The 17633-nt window shown below is 50.6% G+C and overlaps 1 protein-coding gene across 4 annotated transcripts in view; it reads right to left on the bottom strand.

Annotated features, from left to right (window-relative positions):
* Window positions 1–4437: 4437 nt before the first annotated feature.
* LOC148135310 (pro-interleukin-16-like) overlaps window positions 4438–17633 on the bottom strand; it is a 25984-nt gene continuing 12788 nt past the window's right edge. For all 4 annotated transcript variants that reach the window (XM_087985140.1, XM_087985138.1, XM_087985137.1 and 1 more), the window contains 2 exons: window positions 14600–14725; window positions 4438–9134 (listed from right to left, as the gene is read on the bottom strand). In XM_087985140.1, coding sequence (XP_087841266.1) covers window positions 8974–9134; window positions 14600–14725 — 287 coding nt within the window. In that variant the 3' untranslated portion in view covers window positions 4438–8973. The remainder of the gene's footprint in view (window positions 9135–14599; window positions 14726–17633) is intronic.

Genomic DNA, 17633 nt, shown 5'->3' with positions numbered 1-17633 from the left:
AGTGAGAGACGGAGTATAGGCCTGTGAGTGGGGGGGGGGGGTGGTGTGTGTGCATCTGGGAGAGGGCATGTACATGAGGGAGGATCTGTGTGTGTGTGTGTGTGTGTGTATGTGAGAGAGTGTATAGTGTTAGCGAGTTTTGAGAAGATTTGTAGCTCAGGTTGAGATTCTGGGTGTAGGTTTGCCCTCTGAGCTGGAAGGTTCATTTTCAAAATTTGAAAACAAACCTTTCAGCTCAGCAAGCAAACTTACATCCAGTGTATGGTGTAGTGGGTTACCTGTAGTGTGACATGAACCTAAGGTTCTGGTTGAGGCCATCCCCAACTTGGCTATCAGTTTCTGCTCAGCCACTCTGCGTTGTTGGGTATCCCGAAATCCACCTTGGAGGATAGTCACCAAGCAGATGCCACAACAACAAATGAATGGACACCGCACAACAATTACCAGACAGGGATATTCCCTCCCAGTGGGGAACACTTCAGCGGGATTTTCGAGTGACGCTCACGCTCTCTCTCGGATAGACACACACAACCCCACATTCACACACATGCGCGCAACCCTCCCACAGGCATATACTCTGTCAGGTTCGCACACACACACACACAGGAAGCGAAATTAGAAGCCAGAAGACCTTGGAAAATGAACCAGAAGACCTTTGACAAGGTGCCACACAGGAGGCTACTGAGTAAGATAATGGCCCATGGTGTCAGAGGCAAGGTGCTAGTATAGAAGCCCTGGCTGTCTGGCTGAAAGCAGAGAGTGGGGATAAAAGGGTCCTTCTCAGGATGGCAGCCCGGTGACAGGTGGTGTTCCGCAAGGCTCAGTGTTCGGACCACAACGTTTCACTATATGCATTCACGATCTCAATGAAGGAACTGAGGGCATTCTGGCTAAGTTTGCAGACCATACAAAGATAGGTAGAGGGACAGGTAGCATTGAGGAGGCAGGGAGGCTGCAGAAGGATTTGGACAGGTTAGGACTGGGACAACACATCCATCCTAGGACAAGCCAAACAGAGACACGCGCGAGAATTCCTAGAAGCATGGCATTCCAACCGGAACTCTATCAACAAACACATCAATTTAGACCCCATCTACCACCCCCTAAGAAAAAGAACAGGAAGTGACATCACCAACCCAAAGAAACCCAAACATATAAATAGAAAGCAGGAACCGTGTACAGTACTTCACCCACTGAAGATGTTACTTAGTACGGTGATGAAACGTCTGGAAATGAACTTTCCAGCTCAGCGAGCAAACCTACATCCAGAACCTTGACCTGAGCTACAAATCTTTTCAAAACTCACTCTCCTGCAAGATCCTCTCCCCCTTTTTGGAGCGTCCCAAGCTCAAATGGGTGAAGTGCGAGGGTGAGCAAAGGTCTGCTAGCGCAGAAAAGATGGCTTGAATGGCCTGCAGCATCACTTCACTGCCATCAGAGGTCGGTCAAAAATGAAGAGAGAGCGAGAGAGACAGATTTTTGTTTTTTAGCCAGCAAGGGACATAGGGAAAGTGGAAGATCAGCTCCAGAGTCAACTTTTTCTATGTAACTCCGCACTCTCCCATCTAAACCTCCCCCATCCCACCTGACCCCAACCCTGGGTAACCTTTCAGTTGATCACAAATCAGTCTGACTCAGTCCTCAGTGGGATTGTCTCCCCCACACTGGGAAATCTACAACGGGTGGCACAGTTGGTTAGCACTGTCGCCTCACAGCACCAGGTTCGATTCCAGCCTCTGGGCGACCGTCTGTGTGGAGTTTGCACATTCTGCCCCCGTGCCTGCGTGGCTTTCCTCCGGGTGCTCCGGTTTCCTCCCACAATCCAAAGATGTGCAGGTCAGGGTGGATTGACCATGCTAAATTGCCCATAGTGTTAGGTGGATTAGTCAGAGGGAAATGGGTCTGGGTGGGTTATTCTTCGGAGGATTGGTGTTGGTTCGAAGGGCCTGTTTCCACACTGCAGGGAATCTAATCTTAACAAAAATGGAGGGGTAGCGGATAGACAATTTTCGCACTGAGACGCAACTTATTCACCCCAAGGCACACTTGGGAGGCTCGCCCTACTCTCAGGGTCAGCGCAGACGTTAAAAAAGAACAGGCCCTCCCAGCCTGCGCCAATCCAGATCCTCTATCTAAACCTGTCGCCTATTTTCAAAGGATCTGTCTCCCTTTGCTCCCTGCCCATTCATGTATCTGTCTTGATACATCTTAAATGACGCTATCGTTCCCGCCCCTACCATCTCTGCTGGCAACACGTTCCAGGCACCCACCACCCTCTCCATGCCCCTCATGATTTTATAAACCTCTGTAAGGTCACCCCCTCAGCCTCCGACGCTCCAGGGAAAACAGCCCCGGCCTGTTCAGCCTCTTCCCTGTGGCTCAAACCCTCCAACATCCTTGTCAATCTTTTCCGAACCCTTTCATAGCATCCTTCCGCTAGAAGGAAGACCCACCCATATCCCCCCCCTGAACTTTTCCCCTCCCACTTTGAACTCCTTGTAATCGAGTCCCCCACTCTGGGAAAAAGCTTCTTGCTTTCCACCCTGTCCACACCTCTCATGATTTTGTAGGGCTCTATCAGGTTCCCCCTCAACCTCCTTCTTTCCAATGAAAATAATCCTAATCTACTCAACCTCTCTTCATAGCTAACACCCTCCATACTCGGCAGCATCCTGGTGAACCTCCTCTGCACCCTCTCCAAAGCATCCATATCATTTTGGTCGTGTGGCGACCAGAACTGTATGCAGTATTCCAAATGTGGACGAACCAAAGTCTTGTACAACTGTAACATGACCTGCCAACTCTTGTACTCAATACCCCGTCCAATGAAGGAGAGAATACCGTGTTCCTTCTTGACCGCTCTATTGACCTGCGTTGACACCATAAAGGTTGAATCAAAAATTTTCTGGATGGTGAGGCCTGGTGTCCTTGGAGTCCTGCATCCAGTTTCAATTTCCTGACTTGAGAAAGGAAATATTGGAGGGCGGTGCTGAGGAGATATGCTAGAATTCTTTTTAAGAGTCCCGACTGTGTGGAAACAGGCCATTCGGCCCAACAGGTCCACACTGACCCTCCAAAGAGTAACCCACACAGACCCATTCCCCTAACGTATTACTCCACATTTACCCCTAACTAACGCACCTAACCTACATATCCTGGGCACTATGGGACAATTTAGCATGGCCAATCCACCCTAACCTGCACATCCCTGGGCACTATGGGACAATTTAGCATGGCCAATCCACCCTAACCTGCACATCCCTGGGCACTATGGGACAATTTAGCATGGCCAAACCACCCTAACCTGCACATCCCTGGACACTACGGGACAATTTAGCATGGCCAATCCACTCTAACCTGCACATCCCTGGGCACTATGGGACAATTTAGCATGGCCAATCCACCCTAACCTGCACATCCCTGGGCACTGTGGGACAATTTAGCATGGCCAACCCACCCTAACCTGCACATCCCTGGACACTATGGGACAATTTAGCATGGCCAATCCACCCTAACCTGCACATCCCTGGGCACTATGGGACAATTTAGCATGGCCAATCCACCCTAACCTGCACATCCCTGGGCACTGTGGGACAATTTAGCACGGCCAATCCACCCTAACCTGCACATCCCTGGGCACTGTGGGACAATTTAGCATGGCCAACCCACCCTAACCTGCACATCCCTGGACACTATGGGACAATTTAGCATGGCCAATCCACCCTAACCTGCACATCCCTGGGCACTATGGGACAATTTAGCATGGCCAATCCACCCTAACCTGCACATCCCTGTGCACTATGGGACAATTTCCAATGGCCAATTCTCCCTAACTTACACATCTTTGGATTGTGGGAGGAAACCGGAGCACCCGGAGGAAACCCATGCAGACATGGGGAGAATATACAAACCCTAGATTGATTCCAAAGTTGGGAGGGTTGCCTAATGACTTGACTGGGACTATACGTATTGAAATTCAGAAGAATGAGGGGGGAATGTCATAGAAACATCTGAAATGATGAAGGGACTAGATAAGATCGAAGCAGGGAGGTCGTTCCCACTGGAGGGTGAAACTGAAATGAGGGGGTTTGGCCTCAAAATAAGGGGGAGGGAGCAGATTTCGGGCTGAGCTGAGGAGGGACCTCTTCACCCAGAGGGTTGGCAATGTGTGGGAATCCCCGCCCAGTTGAGGCTACCTCATTGAATGTTTACAAGAGAAAGATAGAGTTTGGAGCAGTAAAGGGATTGAGGGTTACGGTGAGCGGGGGCGGAGGAAGTGGAGCTAAGTTCGTGAGAACGGTCGGCCATGATCTTATTGAACGGCGGAGCAGGCCCGAGGGGTAAGATGGCCGCCTCCTGCTTCTGTTGCTTACGTTCTCAAACCGCTCAACAGTCCCCGGTTTGGCTGTCCAATGGACTCAGAAAACACAGACTGGGTTTCCATACTTAGTAAAAATTACAGTTTATTACAAATGAATCAATTTTAACCGCAGGTAAACAAAAGTACGAATTTCCAAACATAAATCTACTCACTGGAATTCCAAACCCTTGCACGCGCGCGCGCGCGCACACACACACACACACACAGACAGACACACACACAGACAGACACACACACAGACAGACACACACACAGACACACACACACACACACACACAGACACACACACACAGACACACACACACAGACACACACACACACAGACACACACACAGACAGACACACACACACACACACACAGACACACAGACACACACACACACAGACACACACACACAGACACACACACACACAGACACACACACACACACACACACACACACACACAGACACACAGACACACACCGACACACATATGGATGGACACAAACAGACATGATGTTAAGGAAAACTGCTGGGGAAACACAGTTCAATAGGGCCACAGGATTCGAAAAAAGTTGTTCCTTCTGCTTTTAAACAAGAGTGTCTGCTGTCCAATCTTCATAACCAAGTCCTTTTAGTTATAGAATCATACAGCACGGAAACAGACCCTCTGGCCCAACCAGTCCATTATCCCAAACTAAGCTAGTCCCGCCTGCCTGCGCTTGGCCTATGTCCCTCCAAACCTTTCCTATTCATGTACTTACCCAAATGTCTCTTAAATGTACCCACTGTACCCACATCCACCACTTCCTCAGGAAGCTCATTCCACACACTAACCACCCTCTGTGTAAAAAAGTTGCCCTTCATGTCTTTTTAAAATCTTTCTCCTCTCATCTTAAAAATGTGCCCCCAGGTCTCGAAATCCCCCATCTTGGGGAAAAGACACCTACCATCAACTTTATTTGTGCCCCTCACGATTTTATAAATCTCTAGATGGTTACCCCACCCCCTCAACCTCCGACACTCCAGTGAAAAATGTTCCCACCTTTCTTGATAACTCCAATCCTTCCAGACCCGGCAACATCCTGGTAAATCTCTTCTGAACCAGGAGACTATCAGGGCAAAAATTAGGCCGTTCAGCCCCATCACGTCTCCTCCGCCATTCAATCATGGCTGATACATTTCTCAACCCCATTCTCCCACTTTCTCCCCGTAGCCCTCAATCCCCAAGAACCTATCTATGGATGTGGATGTAGGTTTGCTCGCTGAGCTGGAAGGTTCATTTCCAGACGTTTCGTCACCCTACTGGGTAACATCTTCAGTAGGCCTCTGCTGCTGATTTGTACCCTACATCAGACATCTCGGAAATGACCTCCAGACTACTCAGACCCCTTGGCATCATGGTAGGCCACAAACCCACCAACACACTAAAACAGCAGCTGATGAACTTGAAAGCCCCTATACAGACATCAAGCAAAACTAATGTTATTTACAAAATACCGTGCAAGGACTGTAACAAACCCTACATTGGACAAACAGGCAGAAAACTAGCCCCCTAGATACATGAACACCAACTAGCCACAAAACGACATGACCCTCTCTCACTAGTACCCTCACATACAGATGAGGAAGGACACCACTTCGACTGAGACAACACATCCATCCTAGGACAAGCTAAACAGAGACACGCGCGAGAATTCCTAGAAGCATGGCATTCCAACCGGAACTCTATCAACAAACACATCGAGTTAGACCCCATCTACCACCCCCCCCCCCCGAGACAAAGAACAGGAAGTGACATCACCACAGGAAATGACATCACCCACCCAAACAGATAAATAGAAAGCAGGAATCATCAACAGTGCTTCGCCCAGAGGCCCACTGAAGATGTTACCTAGTCGGGTGACGAAACGTCTGGAAATGATCCTTCCAGCTCAGCGAGCAAACCTACATCCAGAACCTCAACCTGAGCTACAAATCTTCTCAAAACTCGCTAAAATCTATCTCCGTCTTAAATATACTCAATGACCAGGCCTCCACAGCCTTCTGCGGGAGTGAATTCCAATGATTCCCCACTCTCTGGCTAAAGACGTTTCCCCTTATCTCCGTTCAGCCCACCCCTCACAGAAACAGGATCAGACGACAATGGCGAACGACAAAGCCCAGACTTCGGAATTAACTTCCCGGGGATGCAAGTTCGAATCTCGCCCGAGGAGATGGTGTAATTCAAATTCTTAAAAGGTTGGCGATGGAGTGAATATTGTCGATTATTCTAAAGACCTGGAGGCTTCACAAGCGCCCTTCAGTGAAAGAAATCTGTCATCCTCACCCGGCTTGGGCTTACAGGTGACCTCTGACCCTCAGCAGTCCTGACCTCTGGGGAATGATGACCGACCCAACTGGCTACGCCCATGCCCAATGGACAAATTAATTTAAAACGTGCTCCTCCAGAGCCTGCTGGAGAGGAACAGGCCAATCAGCCCATCGAGTCTATCCAATCAGCTCTAGCTGATCTGTACCATAATCCCATCTGACTATATTTGCTCCATAATCCTTAAACCATCTCCTCACAAATTTACAAACTCCCCACCGCCAACGTAGACAATTTTGTTTTGAAGAGAGGGGGTGAGAGAGAGAGAGATTTCCCAGATTTCCACTCTCCTCCCTTGAAGTGATTTCTGACACTCCCACTGCCCCCCCACACCTCCCAGACCATTATAAGGCCTGGGACTGGGACTGCCCCCATTCAGGGCGAGTGGGGAGTATTCCCTCACCCTCCTGACTTATGCCTTGTCGATGGTGGGGACAGGCTTTGGAGAGGGAGTCAGGAGGGGAGTTACTCGCTGCAGGATTCCCAGCCTCTGACCCTGCTCTTGTAGCCCCTGTGTGTTTATGGCTGGGTCAAGTTCAGTTTCTGGTCAGTGCTAACCCCCAGGATGTTGATAGTGGGGGGATTCAGTGATGGTAACACCATTGAACGTCAAGGGGGTGATGGTTAGATTCTCTCTCAATGGTAACCCCCAGGGTGTTGATAGTGGGGGGATTCAGTGATGGTAACACCATTGAATGTCAAGGGGGCGATGGTTAGATTCTCTCTCAATGGTAATCCCCGGGATGTTGATAGTGGGGGGGATTCAGTGATGGTAACACCATTGAATGTCAAGGGGGCGATGGTTAGATTCTCTCTCAATGGTAATCCCCAGGATGTTGATATTGGGGGGATTCAGTGATGGTAACGCCATTGAACATCAAGGGGGCGATGGTTAGATTCTCTCTCAATGGTAACCCCCAGGGTGTTGATCGTGGGGGGATTCAGTGATGGTAACACCATTGAACATCAAGGGGGCGATGGTTAGATTCTCTCTCAATGGTAACCCCCAGGGTGTTGATAGTGGGGGGATTCAGTGATGGTAACACCATTGAACATCAAGGAGGCGATGGTTAGATTCTCTCTCAATGGTAACCCCCAGGGTGTTGATAGTGGGGGGATTCAGTGATGGTAACACCATTGAACATCAAGGAGGCGATGGTTAGATTCTCTCTCAATGGTAACCCCCAGGATGTTGATAGTGGGGGGGATTCAGTGATGGTAACACCATTGAATGTCAAGGGGGCGATGGTTAGATTCTCTCTCAATGGTAACCCCCAGGATGTTGATAGTGGGTGGATTCAGTGATGGTAACGCCATTGAACGTCAAGGGGGCGATGGTTAGATTCTCTCTCAATGGTAACCCCCAGGGTGTTGATAGTGGGGGGGGATTCAGCGATGATAGTGCCAGTGAATGTCGAGGGGGCGATGGTTAGACTGTCTCCTTTTGGAGATGGTCATAGCCTGGTGTTTGTGTGATGTGAATGTTATTTACCACTTGTCATCCCAAGCCTGGGTCTTGTTGCATTTGAACCCAGACTGTTTCGGTATCTGAGGAGGGGCGAACGCTGCTGAACACTGCGCAATCATCGATGAACATCCCCTACTTACGATGGAGGGGGGGGTCATTGATGGACCTAGGACACCACCCTCAGGAGCTCCTGCAGAGATGTCCTGGACTGTGATGACGGACTCTAGCCATCTTCCTCCGTTCTGGGTATGACTCCAGACAGCAGAGAGTTGTCCCCTGGAATCCCACGGACCCCAGTTTCGCTCGGGTTTCTGGATGCCTCACTCAGTCAAATTCCGTCTTGATGTCAAGGCTGTATCCTCCCTTTCCTGTGAACTCTGGACGGTCCTGTTGAATCTGCAAAGCTCCCTGTACAAGTCCGATAGAAACTGAGGGGTTGGGGGAGTATTGGGGGGGGGGGGGGAGCGTGGTTCAGAACTACAGACACTCCTACCTGAGGCCTAATGGCGGCTTTTTATAACCGTCCCAACCACTGATCACTTAGCTACCACACCTCTGGGCCTTTTGAGATAAATATCCAGTAAATTCCAACAAAAGGTCTCTTACGAGTCTGCCTGGACACTGAGGCCTCCAGGTAAATTAGCTGTTAGACCGAAATGGAAGAAAACAGGCAACAACAAAGGCAGCTATCTCAGATCACCATCGGGTCTTTGGCTCCGCATGGGCGGCGGCCATGCTTCCCCTCAGCAGCCACCGCTCCCCCTCCTCAGTTTAAAAGGTCATTTTGCAGACCACCACCTTCACGGGGCCCGGAGGTAGGGCCTTGATGAGAGTCCAGGCTTCGTAGCAGGTCAGGCCTCGGTAGTCACGGTCACTGACCTGAACCAGTTGGTCCCCGGGTTGGATCAAACCCGACTGATGGCTGGCCCCACCTGAAAGCACAGAGTCATAGAGTCATAGAGATGTACAGCACAGAAACAGACCCTTCAGTCATAGAGTCATAGAGATGTACAGCACAGAAACAGACCCTTCAGTCATAGAGTCATAGAGATGTACAGCACAGAAACAGATCCTTCAGTCATAGAGTCAGAGAGATGTACAGCACAGAAACAGACCCTTCAGTCATAGTCATAGCGATGTACAGCACAGAAACAGACCCTTCAGTCATAGAGTCATAGAGATGCACAGCACAGAAACAGACCCTTCACTCATAGAGTCATAGAGATGTACAGCACAGAAACAGACCCTACAGTCACAGAGTCATAGAGATGTACAGCACAGAAACAGACCCTACAGTCACAGAGTCATAGAGATGTACAGCACAGAAACAGACCCTTCAGTCATAGAGTCATAGAGATGTACAGCACAGAAACAGACCCTTCAGTCATAGAGTCATCGAGATGTACAGCACAGAAACAGACCCTTCGCTCCAACCCGTCCATGCCGACCAGATATCCAAACCCAATCTAGTCCCACCTGCCAGCACCCGGCCCATATCCCTCCAAACCCTTCCTATTCATATACCCATCCAAATGCCTCTTAAATGCTGTCTCTGTACCAGCCTCCACCACTTCCTCTGGCAGCTCATTCCATACACGCACCACCCTCTGCGTGAAAAAGTTGCCCCTTAGGTCTCTTTTAAATCTTTCCCACCTCATCCTAAACCAATGCTCTCTAGTTCTGGATTCCCCCATCCCAGGGAAAAGACCTTATCTATTTATCCTATCCATGCCCCTCATGGTTTTATAAACCTCTATAAGGTCACCCCCCACCCCAGCCTCCAATGCTCCAGGGAAAACAGCCCCAGCCTATTCAGCCTCTCCCTGTAGCTCAAACCCTCCAACATCCTAGTAAATCTTTTCTGAACCCTTTCAGGTTTCACAACATCTTTCCGATAGGAGGGAGACAAGAATTGCACACAATACTCCAAATATGGCCTAACCAATGTCCTGTACAGCCGCGATATGACCTCCCAACTCCTGTACTCAATACTCTGACCAATAAAGGAAAGCATACCAAATGTCTTCTTCACTATCCTATCTACCTGCGACTCCACTTTCAAGGAGCTATGAACCTGCACTCCAAGGTCTCTTTGTTCAGCAACACTCCCCAAGACCTTATAGAGAAGGTCAAGGGGTGGGGTGGGGCATCTCATCTGCTCCCAGCTCAACCCCTCCCCTCACACCCCCAACCTAGTCTTCCCTCACCGGCCCAATCCAGCTCAGTGCTATCCCATTACAGATCCACATGGGGACCAGGCAATGATGTTCTTGATGTCTGAGTGAGGAGGTCACATGATGACAGGGGGGGGGGCTTCACCCAGGATGGGACAGGTCAGAGCTTGCGTCAGGAGAGATCCCGCTGACTTTGCCGGGGTGGTGGGAGGGAGGGAGTGGTCATGTAAACCTGGATTCTTCCCAAGAGTTGGACCGCTGCGAAGCCTGAGGCCTATCGACGCCAAGGGGTTGAAGGTCAGCCGAGCAGGGCATTGCCAGTGAGACAGAACCTGGGCCCAAGGGCCACAACGTCCCCTCGAGCCTCCTCCCCCCCTCCCCGAGGGGAACACGGTCAGGGCAGAGTGACTGGGTCTGCGGGTGGAGGGAACTGGGGAAGGACGGAGGGAGAGGTGGGAGGGCCGATGAAGGGATGGAAGGAGGGATTAGTGGGCACAAAGCGACAAAGAGAGAGAGAGAGAGAGAGAAAGGAAGAGACAAAAGGGGAGAGAGAAAGAAAGAGAGAGAGAGAACAGAAGAGAGAGAAGGAGAGATAGAAAGGGGAAGAGAGAAAGTGAAGGAGAGTGTGGAAAGAGAGAAAAGGAGGGAGAGAGATAGAAAGGGGAGAAAGGAAAGGGAAGAGAGAGAGAGACAGACAGACAAAGAGAGAGAGGGCAAAAGGAAGAGATAAGGCAACAAAGAGAGAAGAGGTGAGAGAGAATGGGAGAGAAAGAGAAGGAAAAGAGAAAGACAGAGGAAGGAGAGAGAAGTAGTGTCAGAGAGGAGAAAGAGGGGGTAAAGAGGGAAGAGAGGAGAGAAGGGAGAGAAAGGGGGTAAAAGAGAAAGAAAGGGAGATAGAGAGAGAAGCAGAGATAGAGAAGGAGAGAGAGGGGGAATGAGAGAGAGAGAGTGAAGTGGGAGACAGAACGATTGGGAAGTAGAGAGACAGAGAGAGAGAGAAGGCAGGAGAGAGATGGGGAGATTGTGGGAAGGGGAGACAGAGCAGGAGAGAGAGGGAAAGAAAGCAGGTAGGTGCAAGAGGGAGATGTGGAGGTAGAGGGAATGGGAAGGGAGAGAGAGAGAAAAAGGGAGTGAGAGAGAAGGGAAGAGAGTGAGAGATCGAAAAGGAGAGGGGAGAGAGTGAGAGATAGAGAAGGGGGAGAGAGTGAGAAATAGAGAAGGGGAAGAGAGTGAGAGATAGAGAAGGGGAGGGGGAGAGAGTGAGAGATGGAGAAGGGGGAGTGAGTCAGAGATAGAGAAGGAGAGGGGAGAGAGTGGGAGATAGAGAAGGGGGAGTGAGTGAGAGATAGAGAAGGGGAGAGAGTGAGAGATAGAGAAGGGGGAGTGAGTGAGAGATAGAGAAGGAGAGGGGAGAGAGTGGGAGATAGAGAATGGGGAGTGAGTGAGAGATAGAGAAGGGGGAGTGAGTGAGAGATAGAGAAGGGGAAGGGGAGAGAGTGAGAGATGGAGAAGGGGGAGAGGGAGAGTGAGAGATAGAGAAGGGGGAGTGAGTGAGAGATAGAGAAGGGGGAGAGAGTGAGAGAGAGAAGGGGGAGTGAGTGAGAGATAGAGAAGGGGAAGGGGAGAGAGTGAGAGATGGAGAAGGGGGAGAGGGAGAGTGAGAGATAGAGAAGGGGAGTGAGTGAGAGATAAAGAAGGAGAGGGGAGAGAGGGAAAGATAGAGAAGGGGGAGTGAGTGAGAGATAGAGAAGGGGGAGAGAGTGAGAGATAGAGAAGGGGGAGAGAATGAGAGATAGAGAAGGGGGAGTGAGTTAGAGAGAGAAGGGGGAGAGAGTGAGAGATAGAGAAGGGGGAGTGAGTGAGAGATAGAGAATGGGGAGTGAGTGAGAGATAGAGAATGGGGAGTGAGTGAGAGATAGAGAAGGGGGAGTGAGTGAGAGATAGAGAAGGGGGAGAGAGTGAGAGAGAGAAGGGGGAGTGAGTGAGAGATAGAGAAGGGGAAGGGGAGAGAGTGAGAGATGGAGAAGGGGGAGGGGGAGAGAGGGAGAGATAGAGAAGGGGAAGGGGAGAGAGTGAGAGATGGAGAAGGGGGAGGGGGAGAGAGGGAGAGATAGAGAAGGGGGAGTGAGTGAGAGATAGAGAAGGGGGAGTGAGAGATAGATAGAGAAGGGGGAGAGAGTGAGAGATAGAGAAGGGGGAGAGAGTGAGAGATAGAGAAGGGGGAGTGAGTTAGAGAGAGAAGGGGGAGAGAGTGAGAGATAGAGATGGGGAGGGGGAGAGTGAGAGATAGAGAAGGGGGAGAGAGTGAGAGATAGCGAAGGGGAGGGGGAGAGAATGAGAGATAGAGAAGGGGGAGAGAGTGAGAGAGAGAAGGGGGAGAGAGTGAGAGATAGCGAAGGGGAGGGGGAGAGAATGAGAGATAGAGAAGGGGGAGAGAGTGAGAGAGAAGGGGAGAGAATGAGAGATAGAGAAGGGGAAGGGGAGAGATAGAGAAGGGGAGGGGGAGAGTGAGAGATAGAGAAGGGGGAGTGAGTGAGAGATAGAGAAGGGGGAGAGAGTGAGAGAGAGAAGGGGGAGTGAGTGAGAGATAGAGAAGGGGGAGAGAGTGAGAGAGAGAAGGGGGAGTGAGTGAGAGATAGAGAAGGGGAAGGGGAGAGAGTGAGAGATGGAGAAGGGGGAGAGGGAGAGTGAGAGATAGAGAAGGGGGAGTGAGTGAGAGATAAAGAAGGAGAGGGGAGAGAGGGAGAGATAGAGAAGGGGGAGTGAGTGAGAGATAGAGAAGGGGGAGAGAGTGAGAGATAGAGAAGGGGGAGTGAGTGAGAGATAAAGAAGGAGAGGGGAGAGAGGGAGAGATAGAGAAGGGGGAGTGAGTGAGAGATAGAGAAGGGGGAGTGAGAGATAGATAGAGAAGGGGGAGAGAGTGAGAGATAGAGATGGGGAGGGGGAGAGTGAGAGATAGAGAAGGGGGAGAGAGTGAGAGATAGCGAAGGGGAGGGGGAGAGAATGAGAGATAGAGAAGGGGGAGAGAGTGAGAGAGAGAAGGGGGAGAGAGTGAGAGATAGCGAAGGGGAGGGGGAGAGAATGAGAGATAGAGAAGGGGGAGAGAGTGAGAGAGAGAAGGGGAGAGAATGAGAGATAGAGAAGGGGAAGGGGAGAGATAGAGAAGGGGAGGGGGAGAGTGAGAGATAGAGAAGGGGGAGTGAGTGAGAGATAGAGAAGGGGGAGAGAGTGAGAGAGAGAAGGGGGAGTGAGTGAGAGATAGAGAAGGGGGAGAGAGTGAGAGAGAGAAGGGAGAGTGAGTGAGAGATAGAGAAGGGGGAGAGAGTGAGAGAGAGAAGGGGGAGTGAGTGAGAGATAGAGAAGGGGAAGGGGAGAGAGTGAGAGATGGAGAAGGGGGAGAGGGAGAGTGAGAGATAGAGAAGGGGGAGTGAGTGAGAGATAAAGAAGGAGAGGGGAGAGAGGGAGAGATAGAGAAGGGGGAGTGAGTTAGAGAGAGAAGGGGGAGAGAGTGAGAGATAGAGAAGGGGAGAGGGAGAGTGAGAGTGAGAGATGGAGAAGGGGGAGTGAGTGAGAATTAGAGAAGGGGAGGGGGAGAGAATGAGAGATAGAAAAGGGGGAGAGAGTGAGAGAGAGAAGGGGGAGAGAGTGAGAGATAGAGAAGGGGAGGGGGAGAGAATGAGAGATAGAGAAGGGGGAGAGAGTGAGAGATAGCGAAGGGGAGGGGGAGAGTGAGTGATAGAGAATGGGGAGAGAGTGAGTGATAGAGAATGGGGAGAGAGTGAGTGATAGAGAATGGGGAGAGAGTGAGAGATAGAGAAGAGAAGGGGGAGAGTGAGAGATAGAGAAGGGGGAGCGAGTGAGAGATAGAGAAGGGGAGGGGGAGAGAGTGAGAGCTGGAGAAAAGAAGGGAGCGTGTGAGAGAGAGTGATAGAGAAGTGGGAGGGAAGAGAGTGAGAGATGGAGAAGAGGAAGGAGAGAGGGAGCGTCGGAGAAGGGGAGGGGGAGTGTGGGAGAGATGGAGAAGGGGAAAGGGAAAGAGAGCGAGTGAGAGAGAGAGGGGGAGGGAGGAAGTGTGGGATTTAGCCTCTAAGTTGTAGGGAGAGAGAAACTGCCCTCTGAAAGAGCTATGTCTCTGGCTGTGTGGAACTGAAAAACATTGAAACACCAACCACCCCCAGCCCCGTAAACGTTAAAGGGAGGAGCTGAAAGCCCATTCCTCATACCTTGGAAGACTTTCTTGATGGTGAGCGGCCTGTCCCCTTGACTCGAACTCTTGCCCCCGTCCAGACTGAAGCCAAGTCCTGTATCTGTCTTCATCAGCTCCACGGTGACAAATTCTCCCAAACTCTCTGACCCAGAGGGTTGGCGGGAGGGGGGTGGAGGGAAATGGGGGAGAAAACATATGCGTCACAGCCTTGGAGATCCATTTCCCTAAATATTACACAACATCTGGAATTTGGATTTCAAACTAGTGGCATATGGGGTGTTGTGCGGAGATTAGGAATGGAAAGGGTCAGAAAGTCCTTCTTGAACAGTGAACTTATCCAATATATAAATCATTTCATTCTAAATCCATGCGGAGCATGGACAGGGTGAAGAACCGAGGTCTTTTCCCCAGGATAGGGGAGTCCAAAACTAGAGGGCATTGGTTTAAAGTGAGCGGGGAAGGGACCAGAGGCATATATGGAACAAGTGGAAGTGGTAGAGGCAGGTACAATTACAATGTTTAAAAACCGGTATGTGGATAGGAAAGGGATGTAGGCTAAACGCAGGCAAATGAGACTAGTTCAGGATAGGAAAGTAGGGATGAGTTGGACCGAAGGACCTGTTTCCATGCCCTATGACTCTATGAATATGTGAAAAAGAGAAGATAATCTCTTGGAGTGTTAACGGAAGATTGTTTGTAATTACTGTGGAAGGATTGCAAAAGGAAACAGCAAAACTCATGAACTTCCTTTTAGCTTTGATAAATTTTCAGTTTAATCAAACCCAGGGACAGAAAGATTTGGGGGCAGTTTTAGAAGTGAGGGTGGGTGCATTCGGAAGCAAATCCAGGTGCTCTTTGGGAAGGGAGCTGAGGGCAGTGCCGGGGGAGCTCAGTTACCTGCGTGCACAAGTTGAGCTCATAAAACTCCGGACCAGAAGTGTGTGGTTAGCAATCAGCAGATCGTTACAAAGCTGAGAAAATCTAAGCTTTCTGAGGCATGAGAATTCACATAAGAACACGCCAGGACAGAAATAGGAAGACATCGCTGATTGGGATTTGATTGGGAAGGGTTTTTTTTTTAAATCTCTCAAGCCATGGTTAGCAAACACAAAATGGTTCAGGGGCAGAAATCTTCCACCCTACCCTGTCTGGCCTAGATACAATGACAGACGCAAAGCAATTTCATTGACATGGCATGGCCCCATCTTTCAGGGACCAGCTCAACAAACATCTTCTCAAGCAAACATGCCAACCTGGAGGGGTGGTAGGCTATTTGGCCCATCAATACTGTCCCACCATGCCATGAGCTCATGGCTGATGCCAACTCTATTCACTTGCCTAGTTCACCTGCCCCCTCCTTTAACTCCCTCGTCGATCTGACCCTGCCCCTCAAGGGTCCACCATCCAGTACAAAAATGGCCGACAACTCAACTCAGTCCTCCGTTCACCGCTTTCACAATGCCCCCACCTCCATACATTTTGACCCCTAAGAACTACGTCCCAACACCTCCATAGTTTGGGCACCAACTGCTTTCGGTGTCTGAGACTTCCACCTGCTCCCGGGTCTCTGGGTGACGACATTTCCCGCCTCACTCCGTCCCCGGTCTGGGCCTCCACGTGACTCCAGACCTCCAGCCGCGTAGCGAGACTCTCGAGAGCGAGACACGCGTTTCTCAAGGGACGGTTAAGCTCGCAGGCGATAAAGAAAGCGAATGGTGTGTCGGCTTTCACCGCGAGAGGTTTTGAGTGCAAGAACCGGGGGGGGGGGGGGGGGATGCTTTGTTGTTGTTGCAGTTATGCAGGCCCTTGATGAGGACACCCTGAGAATATTGTGCGCTGCTTTGGTCCCCATCTCTGAGGAGGGGTGCTCTTACTCTCGGGGTGGGTGGGGGGGGGGGGGTACAAAGAAGATTGACACTGGGGAACTGAGGAGAACTTGCCACCCAGGTTTGTAGGGTTGTTACGAAGGCATACGGTGTGATTAGATTAGATTCCCCAACAGTGTGGAAACAGGCCCTTCGGCCCAACCAGTCCACACCGACCGTCCGCAGAGTAACCCCCCCCAGACCCATTTCCCCTCTGACTAATGCACCTTTGGGCAATTTAGCACGGCCAATCCACCCTGACCTGCACATCTTTGGACTGTGGGAGGAAACCGGAGCACCCGGAGGAAACTCACGCAGACACGGGGAGAACGTGCCAACTCCACACTGACAGTCGCCCACAGATGGAATTGAACCGGGGTCCCTGGCGCTGTGAGGCAGCAGTGCTAACCACTGAGCTACCGTGTTAGCTTTTATCGATAGAGGATCGAGTTCCGGAACCATGAGGTTATGCTACAGCTGTACAAAACTCTGGTACGGCCGCACTTGGAGTATTGTGTACAGTTCTGGTCACCGCATAATAAGAAGGACGTTTGGAAAGGGTGCAGAGGAGATTTAGCAGGATGTTGCCTGGTCTGGAGGGAAGGTCTTATGAGGAAAGGCTGAGGGACTTGAGGCTGTTTTTGTTAGAGATAAGAAAGTTGAGAGGTGACTTATAAGATAATTAGAGGGTTAGAGAGGGTAGACAGGGACAGCCTTTTTCCTTGGATGGTGAAGGCTAGCACGAAGGGACATAGCTTTCAATTTAGGGGCGATAGATATAGGACAGATGTCAGAGTAGTTCTTTTACTCAGAGTAGTAGGGGTGTGGAACGCCCTGCGTGCAACAGTATCAGACTCGCCAACTTTAAGGGCATTTAAATGGGCATTGGATAAACATGTGGATGAAAATGGAATAGTGTAGATTAGATGGGCTTCAGATTGGTTCCACAGGCTGGCACAACATCGAGGGCCGAAGGGCCTGTACTGCGCTGGAATGTTCTATGTTCTAAGATCGACCGACGAGGTTAGGATTACTTTCAGACAAACCGAGGAAAGCACGAAATGATTCATTTTGGAAGGTCGGATTTGAATGCAGGGTTAAAGGCGGCATTCCTGGCAACAGAGGGATCTTGGCAGAGGCAGAAAGGGGCACAGCAAGACTTCGACCGGAGCCACCGGGGGGAGG

Source organism: Chiloscyllium plagiosum, unplaced genomic scaffold, assembly GCF_037043375.1.
Source record: "Chiloscyllium plagiosum isolate Xiang-an unplaced genomic scaffold, Cpla_swu_hap1 HiC_scaffold_50, whole genome shotgun sequence".
Classification (NCBI taxonomy): domain Eukaryota; kingdom Metazoa; phylum Chordata; class Chondrichthyes; order Orectolobiformes; family Hemiscylliidae; genus Chiloscyllium; species Chiloscyllium plagiosum.
Note: the sequence above shows the minus strand (reverse complement) of the source record. Positions and strands in the feature narration are given on the sequence as shown.